Here is a 17068-nt window from a genome sequence, read left to right on the forward strand (position 1 = left end):
TTCCACGTTGCCAGGGGGATTTACACCCCTGGGTGTCAGATCCCATGTAGGTGGGAGAGCAGTGATTTCACCTGCCACATGGCTGCCTTTTGAAATCCTGTTCATCCTTCAGAGCCCCAGTTAAGCTTAATGCCATCTTCTCTGGGAAGCCTTTCTGACTTCCCAGAAGTTAGAAGCCCTCTCAGGGTTCCCAAAGTTCTTCCCCTTGTTCCCTTCTTAGTACTTACTACACTGTCCCAAACTTTATCTTGGCCCGTCTGTTTTCCCTACCAGCTTGAGAGTTGCTGGGCCATGACCTTTCACCTCTGAACCCTTAGCACTTCAGCCCTAAATCTGACACAAAGTACATCCTCCAAAAATGTTGAGTGAGTGAATGAATGTTTTATATTCCAAGAGTCTTTTTGCTACAGATTCAAAGATCAGCTTTTCCAGCCAAAACAATAGGGGGATCCTGAGTGTTTAAGAACGTGTGTAGGTGAGTGTGCAACATACACACACAAGGTGCCCTGGGAATGTGCTAGATTCTCACAGATGTAGAATTAACTGACAGTGGTGTAACTGTGCTTAGCCCAGGAGTCACCTTTGTCTACTGCCAGTGTCCGTGGGCCAAGCAGTCTGACCACGTATCCTTACACCCACCACCTCCCCGCCCCGGCAGGGCTCTGTCAGGCTCCCAGACCATGTGTCACCAGAATTCCATTTGGAACTCAGGCCCTTGCCACCAAGCCCTCTACCTCCCCATCAGATCTCCACTCAGAAGCCTGAGGATCCCCCATCCCCTAAATACAAACAATGCGGTGAGCCACATTATCCCACACCTTCATCCCATATCAGACTCTCTCTGCCCCACAGAGCCCCCAAACTATGGCAAACTGACTCTCACTGACTCCTGGAGGCCTTCCGGAATGCTCCCTCCTGCTGTTTTTACTGAATTTCAAACTCTAAACAGTTCCAACTGTGTGTCCCCATGAACCTCAAAGCTATCATGTCCAAGTGGAGCGCAGCACCCTTCCTGTGAGATTATGTCTGTCCCTACGCAGGCTGGTGACCTCACCTTCCATGTCACCTCCAAGACAGAATCCAGTACACATTTCTCTTTCTCCTGCAACTGCATCCTGATGATTTTACTTTCTAAATATTTCTCAAATCTGGACCCTCCTCAAGCTTAAGCCCTCTTTATCTCTTACCTGGACTGCAGTGAACTCATTGGTTTCAATGCCTCAGCTCTTAATCTTTCTTAATTTATCCCGCACACAGGCTACCAGGAGGACCTGTTTAAAATGCAATCTGGCCAAGTCACTTGTCTCCTTAAAAACCTGTCATGGCTTGTTGAGAGGGAGAGGAGGGAAGGAAAGGTAATATGGGTAGGTAGACAGATAGCTTCCAGGGTTGGCAAAAGGGATGAGACAATGGGAAACCTCACATATTGTTGAATGCTACACTTGGTATGGTCTTTTTGGAAGAAAAATTGAGCAGCATCTAATAAAAAATAAAATATGTGTAAAAAACAAACAAAAAACCTTTCATGGCTCCCCACTGCCTTTTGGTGGGGTTGTGCAAGTGGGTTCTGTAGAACACCAGTCCTACAGGATACTCCACAGATGTGAGGTTCAACAAGTTTGGGAAATGCTCCACACCAAATACCCCTCTTTAAGATTCGTAATGCACATCAGCATCCTAAAGATAGCGTCACCATCATCCTGAACCCTGGTATCTTGATCTCTGGCCATGTCCACCCTCCCACTAGCTTCCCAGCTGCCAATCCTTCAACATTACAGGGATCCCCAGGCCTTCGGGCCCCTCTGCATTCTCCCCACTTATTAACCTCCCACTTGGCTTCACTTCCTTTCCTCTCATGCTCAGACCCCTGGTCCTTCACCACATCGCTTTCTTACCACCACTCTCAATTCCTTAACAACCTGGTCCTGTTCTCTGTCTCTCTACATCCGTTCAGAAATCCATCATCCCATTCCCTGTACGTTGATGTCTGGAGCTGCTGGAGAAAAACACATTCCACCATAAGGCTGGAGTCTGATCTCCCTGGGGCCACGGGTGGTGCCTGTTGTCCTTTCTGTGCATCCCGAGTCATCTCTCCCATTCCCAGAGGGAGCTCTTCCAAGCACCTCAGAACCTTCCCCTCATTCTCTGCAGAAGACCCCATCTCCCACTCACAGGGAAAGGAGAGGACATTTACCCAGGGATTCCCTTAACTTCTCATTCCCTTACCTCCTGCCTCCACTCAAGGCAGATACCTCCACCTGGGCTCTGAGTCTCATCTTCTCCCATCTCTACCATCTTTGTCCATCTCCTCCTTCTTCTGCACCTTCTGCCTTTCTTTTAGTCTCTGCCTTCAGCCATAAATATAAGTGTCTTCCATCCAAAACACAAAACACCAAATATGCCTTTGATGCCACCTTCTCCCATAACTTTTAATCTATCTATCCCTTTATAGCCATGTTTTTTGAAAGAACAGTTTACATTTTTCTGCTTCCAATCTCTCCCTTTCCATTCCAAACTCAACCCACTGCAGCCTGCCTTCAAACCCCACCACCTCCTGAAACAGCTCTGGCCTCAGTCACCAAGTCTGCCTTGCCACTCATTCCGAAGGCAGGTGTCCTTGCCTTCGAACCTCTCCAGGGCAGTTGGTACTATTGGCCCATCCCTCTTTTTTTCTAAACGCTGTGTCCCCTCAGCTGATGGGATACCACCCTCTGGTTTTGCTCCTCCTCATCTCCTTTTATCTTCTGGACCTCCCCTGGGATCTTCCTGGTCCATCTGCCCCCTAAATGCTGAAATTCTCCAGGCTCGGCCCTTGGCCCTCTGCTTGCCTCTTTCTGTGTCCCGTCCCTGGGCATCTCCCCCACACTCATGTCTTCAACTGCTCTCTGGACACGGACGACTCCCATACCTCTGTCTGTAGGACACACTTCTCTCCTGAACTCCAGGACCCACGTTTCCAAATGCCTGCTAGATCCTGGCTGCCCCAGACCCAAACCCAACATATCCCAAACATGGATATTCTCCCCCTCACAGCAAAGAGACCACCGACTGCCCAACTCAGGCCAGTCACCCTGGCCTCCTCTTCCCACCTCCCCTCACCCCACCAGGCACAGCCAGTCACAGGATCCTGTAAGGCCAACTGTGGCTGCACAATAAGAACTACCTGGAAAACATTCCAAATGTTCCCAACTTTCCATTTTTCTAGGCCATAACCCTGAATTCTGAATCCAAATCGCCACAGCGGGGGCCTAAGCATCTGAATTTCTAGAAAGTTCCCACAGGTCTCTGTGAGGCTTGGCCCAAATCACAGATAGGTGTTAGGGAAATACTGTTCTCTAGTCATTCCCCTTCTCCCCAACTGCCAACATGACCACTGCCCGCCGAGCTGGGGCGACAGCCTCCTCCGTGTTCCCTGGCAATAAATGTGCCTCCTCCAATCCATTCCCCATAAGCAGCAGTGGCAACTTCAAAAAAAAATACAATGGGTCCATGGCTCACATCTGCTCAAAACCCTTCTATGCACCCACCCCAACCCTTGCTCTCAGGACAAAAATCCCTGAGCAGGAACATTGCATTCATGCCCCTTTGCCTTTGGTGGAGTGACTTCTGCTCACCTCCCTGGTCTCACCTCTTCCTTGCCCGCTTCAGACTATGCAGTCCAGCCATTCTGAAGGGCATATGGTCTCCCAAACACATAGCCCTGTTTTACATGTCCTTTCTTTGCACATGTTCTTTCTGAGGGTACTCCCACACTCCTTTAGTCCTTCCAGACTCACTCTTAAGATTCAACCAAGGCTGGGCTACATGCCTGCGTTTCAGATTTTCTAGGTTTCTCCCATAGCTAAACAGTGAACTCTCAAGACAGGACCTGAATCTTGTTTGGCCACTATTCCCACATTTACGCCCACATTAAGCTCAGAGAGGTGGTCTGTGAGGGTTAGAAAACAGAAGGGTAAAAGAAGGGAAGAGAGCAGGAAGGCTCAGAGGATTTCGGGTGATTCTGCAGGTCTGTTTTGGAGCCCAGGCTACAAGCTGCATCTCTACCTGGCAGGAGCCCTGCTCTGCCCTGTGGCTGGGTCTACAAAACACCACTGTTCTAGTTTGCTAATGCTGCAGAACGCAAAACACCAGAGATGGTTTGGCTTTTAGAAAAAGGGGGTTTATTTGGCTACACAGTTACAGTCTTAAGACCATAAAGTGTCCAAGGTAACACATCAGTAATCGGGTACCTTCACTGGAGGATGGCCAATGGTGTCCGGAAAACCTCTGTTAGCTGGGAAGGCACATGGCTGGCATCTGCTTCAAAGTTCTGGTTTCAAAATGGCTTTCTCCCAGGACGTTCCTCTCTAGCAAGCTTGCTCCTCTTCAAAATGTCACTCACAGCTGCACTGTATTCCTTCTCTTTGAGTCAGCCCATTTATATGGCTCCAGGGATCAAGGCCCACCCTGAATGGGTGGGGCCATGCCTCCATGGGAATATCTCATCAGAGTCATCACCCACAGCTGGGTGGGGCACATTCCAAGCAATCTAATCAGCACCAAAACGTCTGCCCCACAAGACTACATCAAAGATAATGGCATTTGGGGGACACAATACATTCAAACTGGCACAACCACAATGGGATATTTGCTGACCTCCTGGCCCTGGGATTATTCTTGTAGCCAGGCCGGTGATGGTAGCCTGCTCTCTCCTCCCCATGCACCCTTGATGAGCTTTGGGGTCTCTTAGAAGCTCTAGCTCCTCCTGACTGCCCTGGTTACCTCTGAACTTCCACTATCAAGGACAGTGGGCCCACAAGGACCAGAGGACCACCTCACACTCTAATGCTGAACCACACGTGTCCTCCCCCTTCCTGCACTCAGTCCTTGCTCTTGCTCTGTGGCCTGGACAACAGCACCACTGTCCTCCATCACACTCTTCCACCTGGCCCAGGTCCCTTCACTGTATCCTCTCTATTCCTTCTCCATCACTCCCTCCCCTGTCCCTCCCTCATTCCCTCCTATCCCCCTTTGCCACCCAGTGCCTTTGCAGTTAGACCTGCCAGTCACCTCTATGCCTTGTCCACAGCCCCCTGACAATCCTCATGGGCTTGCCCTAGGATAAAGTATGGTACTGACTCCCAACTTCGCTACCCTCCAGCCTTCTGCCCTGTCCTCTCCCCAACTTTGCCTTAAAATGACTGAAGCCAAAGAGGGACCCCTTGCTGAGGAAGTAAATTGTTGAATGGGGGCAGAGGCTTCCATTAGCTGGTGGGACCCCTGCTTTGACCCTCACTGTAGGGACCCCAGCTCCTCTATGATGTGGGTTTGAGTCTATGGCAGTCCTCATCCTCTGACCATGCCCCCCACTCCACCCCACACACACACACACACACACACACACATCCAGCTACATAATATGCAGATGCCAGTGAAAATGCAGAGCCCCTTGTTAAAAAATTAAGAAGTTCAAGATGGCAACAGCAGGGCATTGAACCACAGGTTGTACACACATAGAGCAAGCCCTACCCATACCCCTTCCCAGCTAGTGATCACCCCTCTCGTCTCTTCTTTCCTCAGCTGTTTTCTTAAACAGCTCCTCGGGGACTCAGAGCAGGAGTCCAGCCCCATCCCCCTCCAGAAATTCAAGGCCCAATTCAGCAGGCACTTAGCACAGATTGCCCCTGCCCCTCCAGGGGCCTTCATCCCCCGTGCTTCCCCTCGGCTGTGGAATATTTACCTCCTTCTCAAATCAATGCATAATTATTGAGCCCCACCTGGCTGAGCCTGAGAAAACAAGGACAAGTTGATAAGGACCCAATCACTGCCCTCCAGGGGTTCAGTTAACAGCAGTTAAGACTTTAAGCAAGAGCTGGACCAAACAAGGACCCTGTGAGTTTAGGGAAGAGTAATCACAGTTGATCAGGAAAATGAATTTCCAAATGAGATGGCATAAAGACGGGCTTTGATGAATGGGCAAGATGTAATTAACCCGAGGAAGAAAGGGGTATTTCAGGGAAGAACACAGCATGGGTAAATTTCTCAGACAGGAGAAGGGGTATGGCGGTTGTATAATCCTGATTTGCGCAGTTTGGCTGAAGCATAAAGATGGCGGAATAGTGGAAAGAGGCTGGAAGAAAAATGTGGGGCCTACTGTGAAGAGCTGTAAGAGACAAGATGAAATGTTTGTATTCCCTTAGAGGAGACACTGAGGAGACGTTCGAGATGGTACATATTAGGAAGCAAAGGGAGAAGGGAGGAGAGATTTCCCCTACTTGGCCCTCCCAGCCTGCCCACAGAGTGCAAAGCTCCACTTTTCTGCAAAGCAAACTGCACCCGCCCTAGGTCCTGGACGTCATTTAATCCACCCCTCCAGATCGCAATCTGTCCTGAGCCACCCCCGCAAGGGAGAGCGGCCTGGGCCCCCTTGCTGCGCTATAAACACGGGTGAACTCACAATCTCGCGCGATCCTGGATCCCGCGCGCTGCAGTGCCCACGCCAGTGTTGGGGCTTTCCCGCCACTCGCTCCCATCAGTCCTGCGAGTGTGTAGAGGGATGCAGAATAGGATCTTGGACAGGGAAGGGAGGGGACCGGCTGGGCACATCCAGAAAGCACGACTGGGGTGGGGAGAAAGTGGCTCCCATACCCTAATGGCCCCACTGCCCACTTTTAACTTTTTATTAATATTTTCAAATATATACTCACCGCCCAGTTTCAACAGTTATCCTTTCCTGGACAATCTTATCTCATCTAATTCTCTCCCACCACCCACTTTAATGCAAGATGTGGGTGCTGGCGGGCAGGGCGCCCCCCGCAGTCCAGTTGTAGGGAAGTGGGTGCCAGGTTTGCACCACCGGAGGCTGCAGCGCAGAGAAACGGAGTCGGGGTACGGTTGGGAGGAGTGCTGGGCTCACGCAGGGTAGGGGCCGCGGAGGGCGGGGCTGGCGGGGCGGGGCCCGGAGAGGGGTGGGGGCGGGGGGTGCGCGCCTAGTGACTCCAGCCGAGCCCAGCCGGGCGCAGAGCGCCAGTCTCCGCCTTGCAGCTCGGAGTGTGCCCGCTGCACTGCAGCTATCTGTCCGTGCCGCCCGCCTTCCCGCTGCCGCCGCCACCATGCCCAACTTCGCCGGTACCTGGAAGATGCGCAGCAGTGAGAATTTCGACGAGCTACTCAAGGCACTGGGTAAGACGGCGCGAACTGCGCGCTCGGGCTAAGAGAAGCGACGGGGCTCCCGGGCCCGGAGCGGGTGGCGTTGGGGACGCCCAGGCAGGAGGGAGTCCTTGGGGCGATAGATGGGGGCGAACCCCTAGGGTCATCGGGTCTCGGAACGACGAGGAGAGCCTGGGACCCGCGCGTCCAACGAACATTTATCGGATGCTCGGCACCTTTCCCGACGGTTCGGCCTTTATCTCGTGATAAACTACGGTAAGGTGAGATTACCAGCGTCTAAGGAGGGTCAAAGACATTACATTTTGGGACTCAGTTTGAGACCAGACCCTGCACGAACTCAGGGAAAGCCACTTATCCTATCTGGGCTTCAGTTTCTCATCTCGAAAATCAGGGTGAGGCAGGGGGGAGGGTGGGTCAATTTTAGGGTCTCTCTCCATGGTCAGAGGGTTTGGGAAGGGCCGGGCCGGTCCCAGTGCGACCGGCCGGTGGCGAGGCCCTGTGACCCGAGCCCGAGGCACACTTGCCTTCCTGGCGCAGGTGTGAACGCCATGCTGAGGAAGGTGGCCGTGGCGGCTGCGTCCAAGCCGCACGTGGAGATCCGCCAGGATGGGGATCAGTTCTACATCAAGACATCCACCACGGTGCGCACCACTGAGATCAACTTCAAGGTCGGAGAAGGCTTCGAGGAGGAGACCGTGGATGGACGCAAGTGCAGGGTGAGACCCCAGAGCTCGGACAGCATTCCAGGGTCCCCGCTGTCTGCCCACCGCCCGCTGCAGCCCCTGCACCTTTGCTGCTGCTGGGCAAATCTATAAGTCTTCATTTGCAGCCTGCAGTACGCTTCCCTTGCAGGGCGTGTGCCACGGGCTGATTGCATATAGGGTTTGTGCGACCGGGTTGTCCTGGGCTCGGGAGAAAGCCTTGCACCCCCTTCCCTCTGCAATCATGCAAAGCGCGGGCTCTCGGTTGCGCCGCGTTCCCAGCAGGGGCTTTTGTAGCGCTCTGCGGCTCCCTCCACGAGAGGAGGAGGTTGGAGCTGCCGCCCGGTTCCCGGGCCGCGCCGCTGCCACGTTTCCTGTCGCAGGTGGCGTGGAAACTCCCGCGTCCCGTCCCCCGTGTGCCCGGGCTTCCTGGGAACGCCTTGAATCCAGTTTCAGCAGTCCCCAAGGTTCTAGGAACCTCTCACCGCCGGTATTCTGCCCAGTTCCTTAAAGGAACTGCGAAGTCCTTCTAAATGCGAGGGAGGTTCTGGGTGGAGAAATAGACTAAGTCCTGTCTTTTAGTCCTTAATGGCAAGAGTTTTGTATTTCTCTGAACATCGGCCCCAGGGATGAAGGAGTGGACTGAAAAAAAAAACGGGTTTGTACTTTTCTTTTTGGCCTGGTCAGGAAATGGATTTGGTCGAGCACTGGAATTGGATGGAGGGTTGATTACCCCTGTATTTTCAAGACAGATGGAAAAATCATCGCTGCTGCTACCACTTATTTGAAAAGTGACAGAATGTCTCCCTCCATTTCCCCAATGTTTAAAAAAAGTAAAAAGTAATAACATTCCAGAAAGTATGAAATTGTCTTCTGAGTGGTGCCTGTCTAGTCTGCAGACTTGAAATCTCTGGGCACTGGGCTTGGAAATGAGACCGAGACACAGCCCCTAAGAGCACCATGATCCATGCGGCAATATTTGGCCCCAGAATTGGTGTAGCCTGAAAATAATGTTCAGACTTGGAGACTGGTGGGATCTGAGGCCACTGTCACTGCTTTATTTTTGGAAACAAACAAACAAACAAACAAAAACAGAGCAGGACAGCATGGTTAGAGTAGAGGGCTGGGAGTCTAAGGAAATTTGGGGATATCCCACCTACGGTGGCTACTGCCATTCTGGTTTTTAAAAAAAAGAGAAAAGTTTCACCTGCTAGCTGGGAGAGTGAAGCTTTATTTAGCCACCCCACCACCCTGTCTAATGCACCCCCATCCCCCAGCTGTGTGGTGCATTACAGACACTGGGGAAAACTGCAGAGAATCCTTCCCTCTGCCTCCCACATCCGCCAACATGAAAATCCTTCAGGTTGGCTTTTTTTCCTGAGGGATATAACCTGGAAAGTGGTAGCATTTTTATCCTCAGAGCCAGACTCTCAGGTTTATCAGAGCAGGTTGTGCCCTATGTCAATGAGGGCAAACCGAAAAGAAGTTGGTTTTCCAAAATCCATACGGTGAACGCACTCCTGATCTGCCAACTGTGGATGTGGTTACAAACATGGAGTCATAACTGTTCTAAAATTTGTGGTTCTTATGTGAAGTTCTTTGCCTTTAAGATCCACATTGCTCGAAGGAGCCGTCCATTTTGATATAAATGAACCCTTGCACCCTCTAAATTTTATTCCTAGATAGTGAATCTTGCCTAAGGCTTTACTGCTTTGGAGAATATGCATGTTTCTGTTTATGTGTGTTTATACAAGGTGTATTTATAACTCATAAAATCTGTGATCAGTGCTCTGAATTTGGGCTTTGTAAGGCTCAGCAGAGAAGATTCAGTGCCCTGCTGACAGGGGCCATGTGTTGCTCCTCTGCATAGCATTTATTCTCCGGGTGCTCATTGTCGTCTCTGCTCCCGCTGCGGAGGCTGTAATTAATGTCATAATGGTTTGCCTGCCCACAGAGTTTACCTACTTGGGAGAATGAGAACAAGATCCACTGCACACAAACTCTCCTCGAGGGGGATGGCCCCAAAACCTACTGGACCCGTGAGCTGGCCAATGATGAACTCATCCTGGTGAGCACCCTTTGACTCGGAAACAAGCCCCCGATTCCCCAGATGCTGCCAGCGGTGGACCACACAAACATGTCGTCTTCTGCCGCCCATTCAGGGAGAGATACCACTTGCCCTGGGTTAAAATCTGAGCCGAAAGCCTGAGATGACAGTTTAGGTCAGAAGAAATCATTGTTAACAGTTGGCACAAGAGAGGAGAGGCTCAGAAGGGTAGAGACCTGGAGTACATCCTGGCAGTGACTTGCTTTAAGCCACCCCCCCTTCCAGCGAGGCTCAGAGTGCTTGGGCTTTGTGAGGTCCCGGGGTTCACAATGCAGAAGGGATTTTTGTTTCCCTTCTTGTTCCCTATTTTGCTGGCTGGGAAAGTTTTCAGAAATTTTAGCACGTTACCACTCAGCTCCTTAGAGAAAATTTACCCTCAGACCTACAAACTCTAATAGCCTTCAGGACCCAGGCAAATGCTAATTTGGGAAATGGCAGGGAAACACAAAGTAGAGGGGTGGGGCCTTTAAAATGGAAGAATGCAAGCTCTACCTTAAAGTTATTTAGATTTAGATTTTTAAAACACCCGTGGCCAAACAAAACTTACCAGCGAGGCCAAGGTAGAAACCCCTGTAGTTTAATCAAACCCCCCTTTTCAGGTATGGGGGGAAAGGAAGGCTGGGAGGAGAGGACCATCCCCAGATCACTCTCCCTTTGTGTTTCAGAACAAACTGAGCTTTCCTTGCAACCACCTTTTACCCCCAGACTAGAGAAGGGAAAAGCTGTAGTGGGTAACCAGGAAATTATATCCTTTGTTCTAGCATCAGGCGTTTTGTTAACATCCCCCTGCCTGCCTTCCCCTTAGCGAATGTCATTGCTGAGTGTGGTTGGAGGTGTGGAAGGAAAGAACTCTCTGTGTGACCTGGGCGTGGCTCTTCCTTTCCTAGGCCCCGTCCCCTGATTGTAGAATGAGGGGTTCTGAAATTGCATGTTTATACTGCAACAAGACCCTAAACTGAGCTGTTTCTGTCACTTTAACTGAGGCTGCTTGAGCTCTCCTCTCGCCCTTCCCTGGGATGATTTAACATGCTTTCCCCTTTCACAGAGAAAGAACAGGTTTAATTTGCAACTGAGTTAATGTTTCCAGGGAAAGAATAAGTGATGAGGTTGGGGGAGCAATTTGAGTCTGAGACATTGAAATTTAGGAGGAAAAAAGTTCATGTGGTTCCCTAGTACCAGAGACAGCGGGGGTGGGGGGTGGTGTATAGGGTAGATGAGTTTAGTTCTTCATCGTAGCGAAGGGTTAAGTTGGACTGGTTTCCTCTGTGAGAAAGTGTGATTTTTTTAACCTCTATAGTACTCAAGCAGCCAGAGTCATAGGCCAAAATCTGCTAGGAGGACCTGCCTCTTCCAAATCCCAACCACCTCCACTACAATTCCATCCAAGCATCCTTCCCTGGCTCTGCAAACATATATACATATATACAAGCCTCAAAGGAAGCATTTATTCTTGGCATTTGAAATCTGAAATGTGGGCTTTTGTTTCAAGGGTTATTGTCATTAATAAATCCAAAGCTTAGGGACATACTGTCTCCATGTAACAAAAGACAAATTATTCTAGTTAAATTGAAATAAATTCTCCCAGCGCCAACAGTGAATTGCTCCCCAGGCTGTAAGACACCTTCCTTTGAAAACTGAGTATACTCCTTCAACCATTCCAGGATGTTCTATAGTTTCTTTCGGCAATCTCTGTGCATAGTGTGAAGGCTGAGAAGGCCATTTCAAATGTGGTTGGAAATGAAGACATTTGCTGGCTTGGGTAAGGTGTCAGATAGCTCTAGTAATTACAGCCTGGGTAAAGAGTTGAATCCCCAGACTCTGGCATCCCATTGATTCACCATGGCTCAAAGAGCTCAAAGAGGTCTGGAAAGCTAACATGGTTCTGAGGGGGCTGGACATCTGAGGGGATTTACGGTGCCCTACCCCTAACCCCCCACCCTCACTTCTCAGCACAGAGAGTTGTCTGCATTCCTTGCTAACGGAAGGAGAGTAGGACAGAGAGGGTATCCGGAGTAGGTATAACTGTTATCAGTCTAGTTTGAAAAGAAGCTGGTGATGAGCTTCTGCATCCTTGATAATCCCCGATGACTAAGGATTTTCCCGAAACACATGTTGGTTTAATGCCTAGCAGATGTTCTCTGAGAAGTGTCTTATGATCAACCGAGGGCTCCAGTGATGAGAGCCTAAAGATCCTAGGATACCCAAGCTTTTAGTCCAGTGATTCTAACCTCACTTGAGTCACTTTGAGAATCTGAAAGGTAGAGATTCTCCAGCAGAAGAATGCACATCTACCAACAGACATACCCAAATCAGGTCTATAGACTGGAAAGTTTAATGTTTTGCCTTTATTTTTTTAACATACATATTGCTTTCTCTCTTCCAACTGCCTGTGAGAGACCCAGGAGAGCAGCCTGAGTAATTGCTAGTTTTTAGAACCAGTGAGACAGCTTATTTATGGGCAATATCATTTCTGTGCCGGTAGAAAAATGTCCTCCTCCATCTAGGAAACGAAGCCTGCCCTCCCTCTCCTAGTGAAATGTCCAGCTCCACCCTCCCCATGGCAAAAAAAAAAAAAAAAAAAAAAAAGTCAGGATTTTAGCTGGAAAGAGCCTTTGGGCTCATCTTATTCATTTCCATCCCACTCCTCAACTCCCTCAACTCCCTTGCAGGCCAGCAGAGGAAGAGATTTGCCCATGTTTACCCAGTTTGTGAATTGCAGACTAGGTGTGGATGCTGTGCTTCTGAAGCTGAGACCAATGTCCTGAGCTTGGCAGATGGTTTGAGTATAACTTATGCAACATCTCAGCCTGCCTCCCAGGCTGGACTGCTGCTTCCTGGAAAGCAGTGCTTCTCCCACTCCAAAGCAATCCCCTCTGGTTGGTCTGCTCTGGATCCCAGGGCTTCAGCTGTCCAAACCCCTTGTTCTCTTGAAAGCATTTGAAGAGAGACAGAACCACTTCAAAAATGTCCAGTATGCCATTCTCTTCCTTTTATGTTTAATTGCAAAACCAAAGCCAGGAAACTATGATTTCTTATGTCACAATTCATTGGTTCCAGAAGCAGAGGAAAAGTGCACATAATTCTATATTCCAGTTGCCTCTCTGCCAACATGGAGCTTAAGAAAGGGGAAAAGGAAAGAGGGAAAAAACCAGAACTTTAGCGCTTGGCATGAGCACACAACACAGGAAATTGAATGTCTGTTACAAAGAGTTTTTAATAGGGCAATAACTGGCTTTATTAGTGATATGCTTTAAACATTTTTTGCACAGGCATCTGCACTGACTGGTTTTCCTTTTCTTCTCCTCTGCAGACGTTTGGCGCCGATGATGTGGTCTGCACGAGAATTTATGTTCGGGAGTGAAGACGGCTGGCTTGTCCCCGCTTTGGGGTGGGATGCAGGCTCCCCCAAGGAATATGTCATAGACCCAAGATGCTAGTGGACCTCCCCTCCCTCCTTCAGCATTAGATGACCCCCTGTTTTCCCCATGACAATGTTGTAGTGTTTTACCCCAAGGCCTTCGTGCCTCTTATGTCCCTGGTGCTCTGTAGTTTGACATTTGCATGGTTTCATCAGTCATTAAAGTGGTTGGACACATGTCATGGCTGTTCCCTTTTGTGGATGGCCTCTTGCATTCAACAAGGCGGTTATTGTGTCCCTGCTGTCCCTAGCACTGTGTTGTCTGTGTAGTGCTTTCAGCATACATCAGTGATCACAGACTGGGCTCCCTCAGACTGACCCAGACGACAATCCAGGTGGGTTTGGACCTCACAGTGTTGTTTTTCAATTGAATTCGTTGGTATATCCATAGTTCCTAGCAGGAAAGAGAGCGCACATTCAAAAGGGTTACTTGAAGAGGGCTGGTAATGAAGGGACTATTTATACAAGCTTGGGTAGGAAGAAAAGAACCAACAAAGGATGGTGAGGCACCCACAGACTACCAATGTGGGCAGCCATTAGCATCCCTAGGTCTGAAGATGGAAGGGAAAGAGGGGCCACCAGGCCTTGGGAGCTGTAGCCTGGGAGAAGGGCCCCCCTGCGGGAGCTGTGGGAGTACCTAGAGGAGCACAGCCACTGCCAAACCATCGCCCCAATGTGTGGAGGGGGAGGGGGAGCTTAGTATTAAGAGGGGATAAGTATCTTGACCTCCCATCTTTCAATCTCTGATCTACTGATTCTGCCAAATTGACCAAACCCAACTGGCATCTAGAGGGCAAGGGAGCCTGGGAAGGGGAGCACCATCCACAGGGTCAGCCTCCCAGGGCGTAGCAGTGCAGAGAATGAATCTGAACTTGCAAATGAACAGTAACCCACACAGCCACCAACTTTTAAATTTAAAAATCTGGAGCTTTCACACAAAAATCTGGATAACTATTTTCTTAAGAAAAAAAACTGGGGAAATCTGTCATCCCCGGACTTACATTCCCACAGGGTAACCATTGGCTTGGCAGCTTCCCCTTCTTGAATGGAATTTGTCCCCTCTGCCTCCCCACCCACCCCACCATTGCCCCTGCCCTCATTTATGTTGCCTGCCTGGATTTCTGGGCATCTCTCCTTGCCATCCTAGACATGTGGGTTCTTGGCAGAGCCAGGCCAGAGTTGGCTGACAGCAGTGTTCCAGCACGGATGAGGCCAGGAGACACTCAGAGCTCACACTCTGGTGGAGCAGATCAGGGACCTAAGGCCCAGGCGTCACCACCTGAGTGTAAATGAGATCATGTTTACCTGAATCCTCACACCTCACCAGCCCAGAGTCCCACTTTACTTGTGGAGGACTTAGTCCCCACCCCAAAGACTCTACTTCTTATTTCAGAAACTCTCTGGGGAGAAGGCTGCCATGCAGAATCTAGAATACTTGCTCACGTCCCACAGCCTCCTTATTAGTGCTTTATGAACTGCCACTGCTCTGATGCCCTCCATGAAAGCCAACAGCACTGTCTCCCACAATCCCAAAGCTACCAGGCCCAGGTATATCAGCTAAAGAAGGGCTGGTGTCTGGGACAGAGTCAGAAGAAAGCCTGACACTGGGCCTACACTTTTCCCCCAGGACCCCAAAGCAGCTCTGCTTGTGCCCAGACCCTCTCAAAGCCCCTCAGGAAAATAGTTCCTTCAACTTCTGGCTCTACCCCAGTGCCACTGGGGCCAGTGGGTGGCAGGGACCACGCTATCCCTTCCATTGTACTTGTTTCTCCTCTCTGGGGCTTGCCTACTCACCAGCCAATTCCACACGGAATCCCCTACAAAGCACAAGTCGTCATGTGGCAGGGCGTGGAGTGCTGGAGGAGTTGCCCAATGGTTTTTTGGAAGAGGTGCTGGAGCAGGGCCTCTAAGGACGGGAAGGACCGGGACTGGTATGCAGTGGGGTGGAAGGCAACGTGGAGGGCTGACCTGAAAGTGAATGTGCTAGGCTTCTGGGGAGTGAGAGAAGGGAGCTGGTCACACAAGAGAGAGTGGAAAAGGCAGGTCATGGCCAGATGGCTAGTCCGAATTCCACCCCACTGGTGGGAGGTGCTCATTGCCACTGTGGATGGACTGAGGAGGGCCTCAGTCATCCTGGCCCACACCCCTTCCTGGTTCCTACAGCTGCACTGTCTTCATATCTAGATTTGTTCCCTAAGGGGCATTGCCCTGCCATTCTGTGGTGGTCTGGAGCCTGATTGAAGGGAGGATGCAGGAGGTCCTTCCCCTTTCCTAGGAATTGGACTACTTCCATCATGTTCTTTATTATATGTAACATATTACATGGGACATTTGTGTTTCCTTCAGCTCAGCTTTCACAGGGGGTAAAGAACAGAGCAGGGTGAAGGAGGTTACCAGGCGTAGCCCTCGCCCTGCCTGACAGCCATCAGACATGAATGGGTACACATGGATGACAAAATATGGGGACACCACAGATGATTCACTTAGACTCAAAACGTTAGCTGCAGCCTGATTCTCTTGAATCTTGTTCTTTCCACATTTTCCAAAAATTGCAGTGTTTCTCATTCGCTCTTGGAACATCTCTCATGGGACATTAGTATTCCAAGGAACCCAGTTTGGGAATTGCTGCTGTGATCTTCAACCTTAAAATACTTAGGTATCACATATTACACATGATATATAATATACACATAAGATGAAACCTACACAAAATATCACTGTCATCAGAATAATCTCTAAAACACTGCTCTATACACCTCCCTGCCCTGCTCACCAAGCCTCAAGGTGAAATTCTTTGACCTGGCATTCAAAGCCCTCCATGATATGGCCTCATCAAGATAAAAGAGAAAGAAAAAGGGCTTTGGTGTTGGCCAGACCTCGCTTCAAATCCTGGCCACACTATTAGCTTGCAAGTGCTAGAAACCCAACCACAGCTAGTCCCAACAAAAAGGAATGTACTATGCTACAACATGGATGAATCATGAAAACATTAGGCTAAGTGAAAGAAGCCAGTCACAAAAGACCACACATTGTATGATTCCATTTATACAAAATGTCCAGAATAAGCAAATCCTCAGAGACAGAAAATAGATTGGTAAGTGCCTAAGGTTGGGGGTGTTGGAGGAATGGAGAGTGACTTCTAATGGGTAGGCAGTTTCTCTTTCGGAGGGGTGATGAAAGTGTTCTAAAATTGATGTAATGATGGTTGCACAACTTTGTGAAATACCAAAACCCACTGAATTCTACACTTTAAATGGGTCAGTTGTATGAAATGTGAAATCTATCTTGATAAAGCTGTTGCTCTTTCTTTAAAAAAATAAAAAATAAAAATAAGGAATTTACTGACCCTCCTGGTTCTGAAGAATGCTGGGGAAGGTCTTAGGACTGAAGGAAGAGCTACAAGAACTGGGATTTAGGACCTAGAATCTGGACTCAATGCTCCTTCAATCCCTCTCTCCATCCATTCATCTGGCCCCATCTTGACTTCTTTATGAAACTGATTTGGGTCATATGACCACCCCTGGACCAATCACAGCTAGGGGTGGGGTGGGTATAATGATTGGTCAGGCAGGAGTCATGTGCCCTCTAACTGTGCCAGGGGCGGAGCCTGTTAGCAGAAGAGTAGGGGAAAATCAAACTGGGCACCAGGGAACTGTGGTTACTAATGTCCACCAGGCTGGCTGGAAAACCTTG

General features: G+C 49.7%; 1 protein-coding gene across 2 annotated transcripts; it reads left to right on the forward strand.

The window, feature by feature from the left end:
• Positions 1–6981: 6981 nt before the first annotated feature.
• CRABP1 (cellular retinoic acid binding protein 1) lies at positions 6982–13557 on the forward strand. Of its 2 annotated transcripts, none has more exons than XM_037833286.1 (4): positions 6982–7161; positions 7687–7865; positions 9805–9918; positions 13268–13557. In XM_037833286.1, exons 1-4 carry the CDS (start codon positions 7092–7094, stop codon positions 13316–13318), a joined length of 414 nt encoding a protein of 137 aa, XP_037689214.1. In that variant the 5' UTR covers positions 6982–7091; the 3' UTR covers positions 13319–13557. The 2 variants fall into 2 exon arrangements, with proteins under 2 accessions (XP_037689214.1, XP_037689215.1); XM_037833287.1 differs by lacking the exon at positions 6982–7161 and adding an exon at positions 7195–7409.
• The last annotated feature ends 3511 nt before the right edge of the window (positions 13558–17068 follow it).

This window comes from Choloepus didactylus, chromosome 4 (assembly GCF_015220235.1).
Source record: "Choloepus didactylus isolate mChoDid1 chromosome 4, mChoDid1.pri, whole genome shotgun sequence".
Taxonomy (NCBI): Eukaryota; Metazoa; Chordata; class Mammalia; order Pilosa; family Megalonychidae; genus Choloepus; species Choloepus didactylus.

Bases quoted from the DNA above. Each gene is read 5' to 3' on its own strand.
- CRABP1 (XM_037833286.1), top strand. From the start codon at position 7,092: ATGCCCAACTTCGCCGGTACCTGGAAGATGCGCAGCAGTGAGAATTTC. The intron at 7,162-7,686 runs GTAAGACGGCGC...TTCCTGGCGCAG, and splicing joins CGAGCTACTCAAGGCACTGG to GTGTGAACGCCATGCTGAGG. The intron at 7,866-9,804 runs GTGAGACCCCAG...GCCTGCCCACAG, and splicing joins TGGATGGACGCAAGTGCAGG to AGTTTACCTACTTGGGAGAA.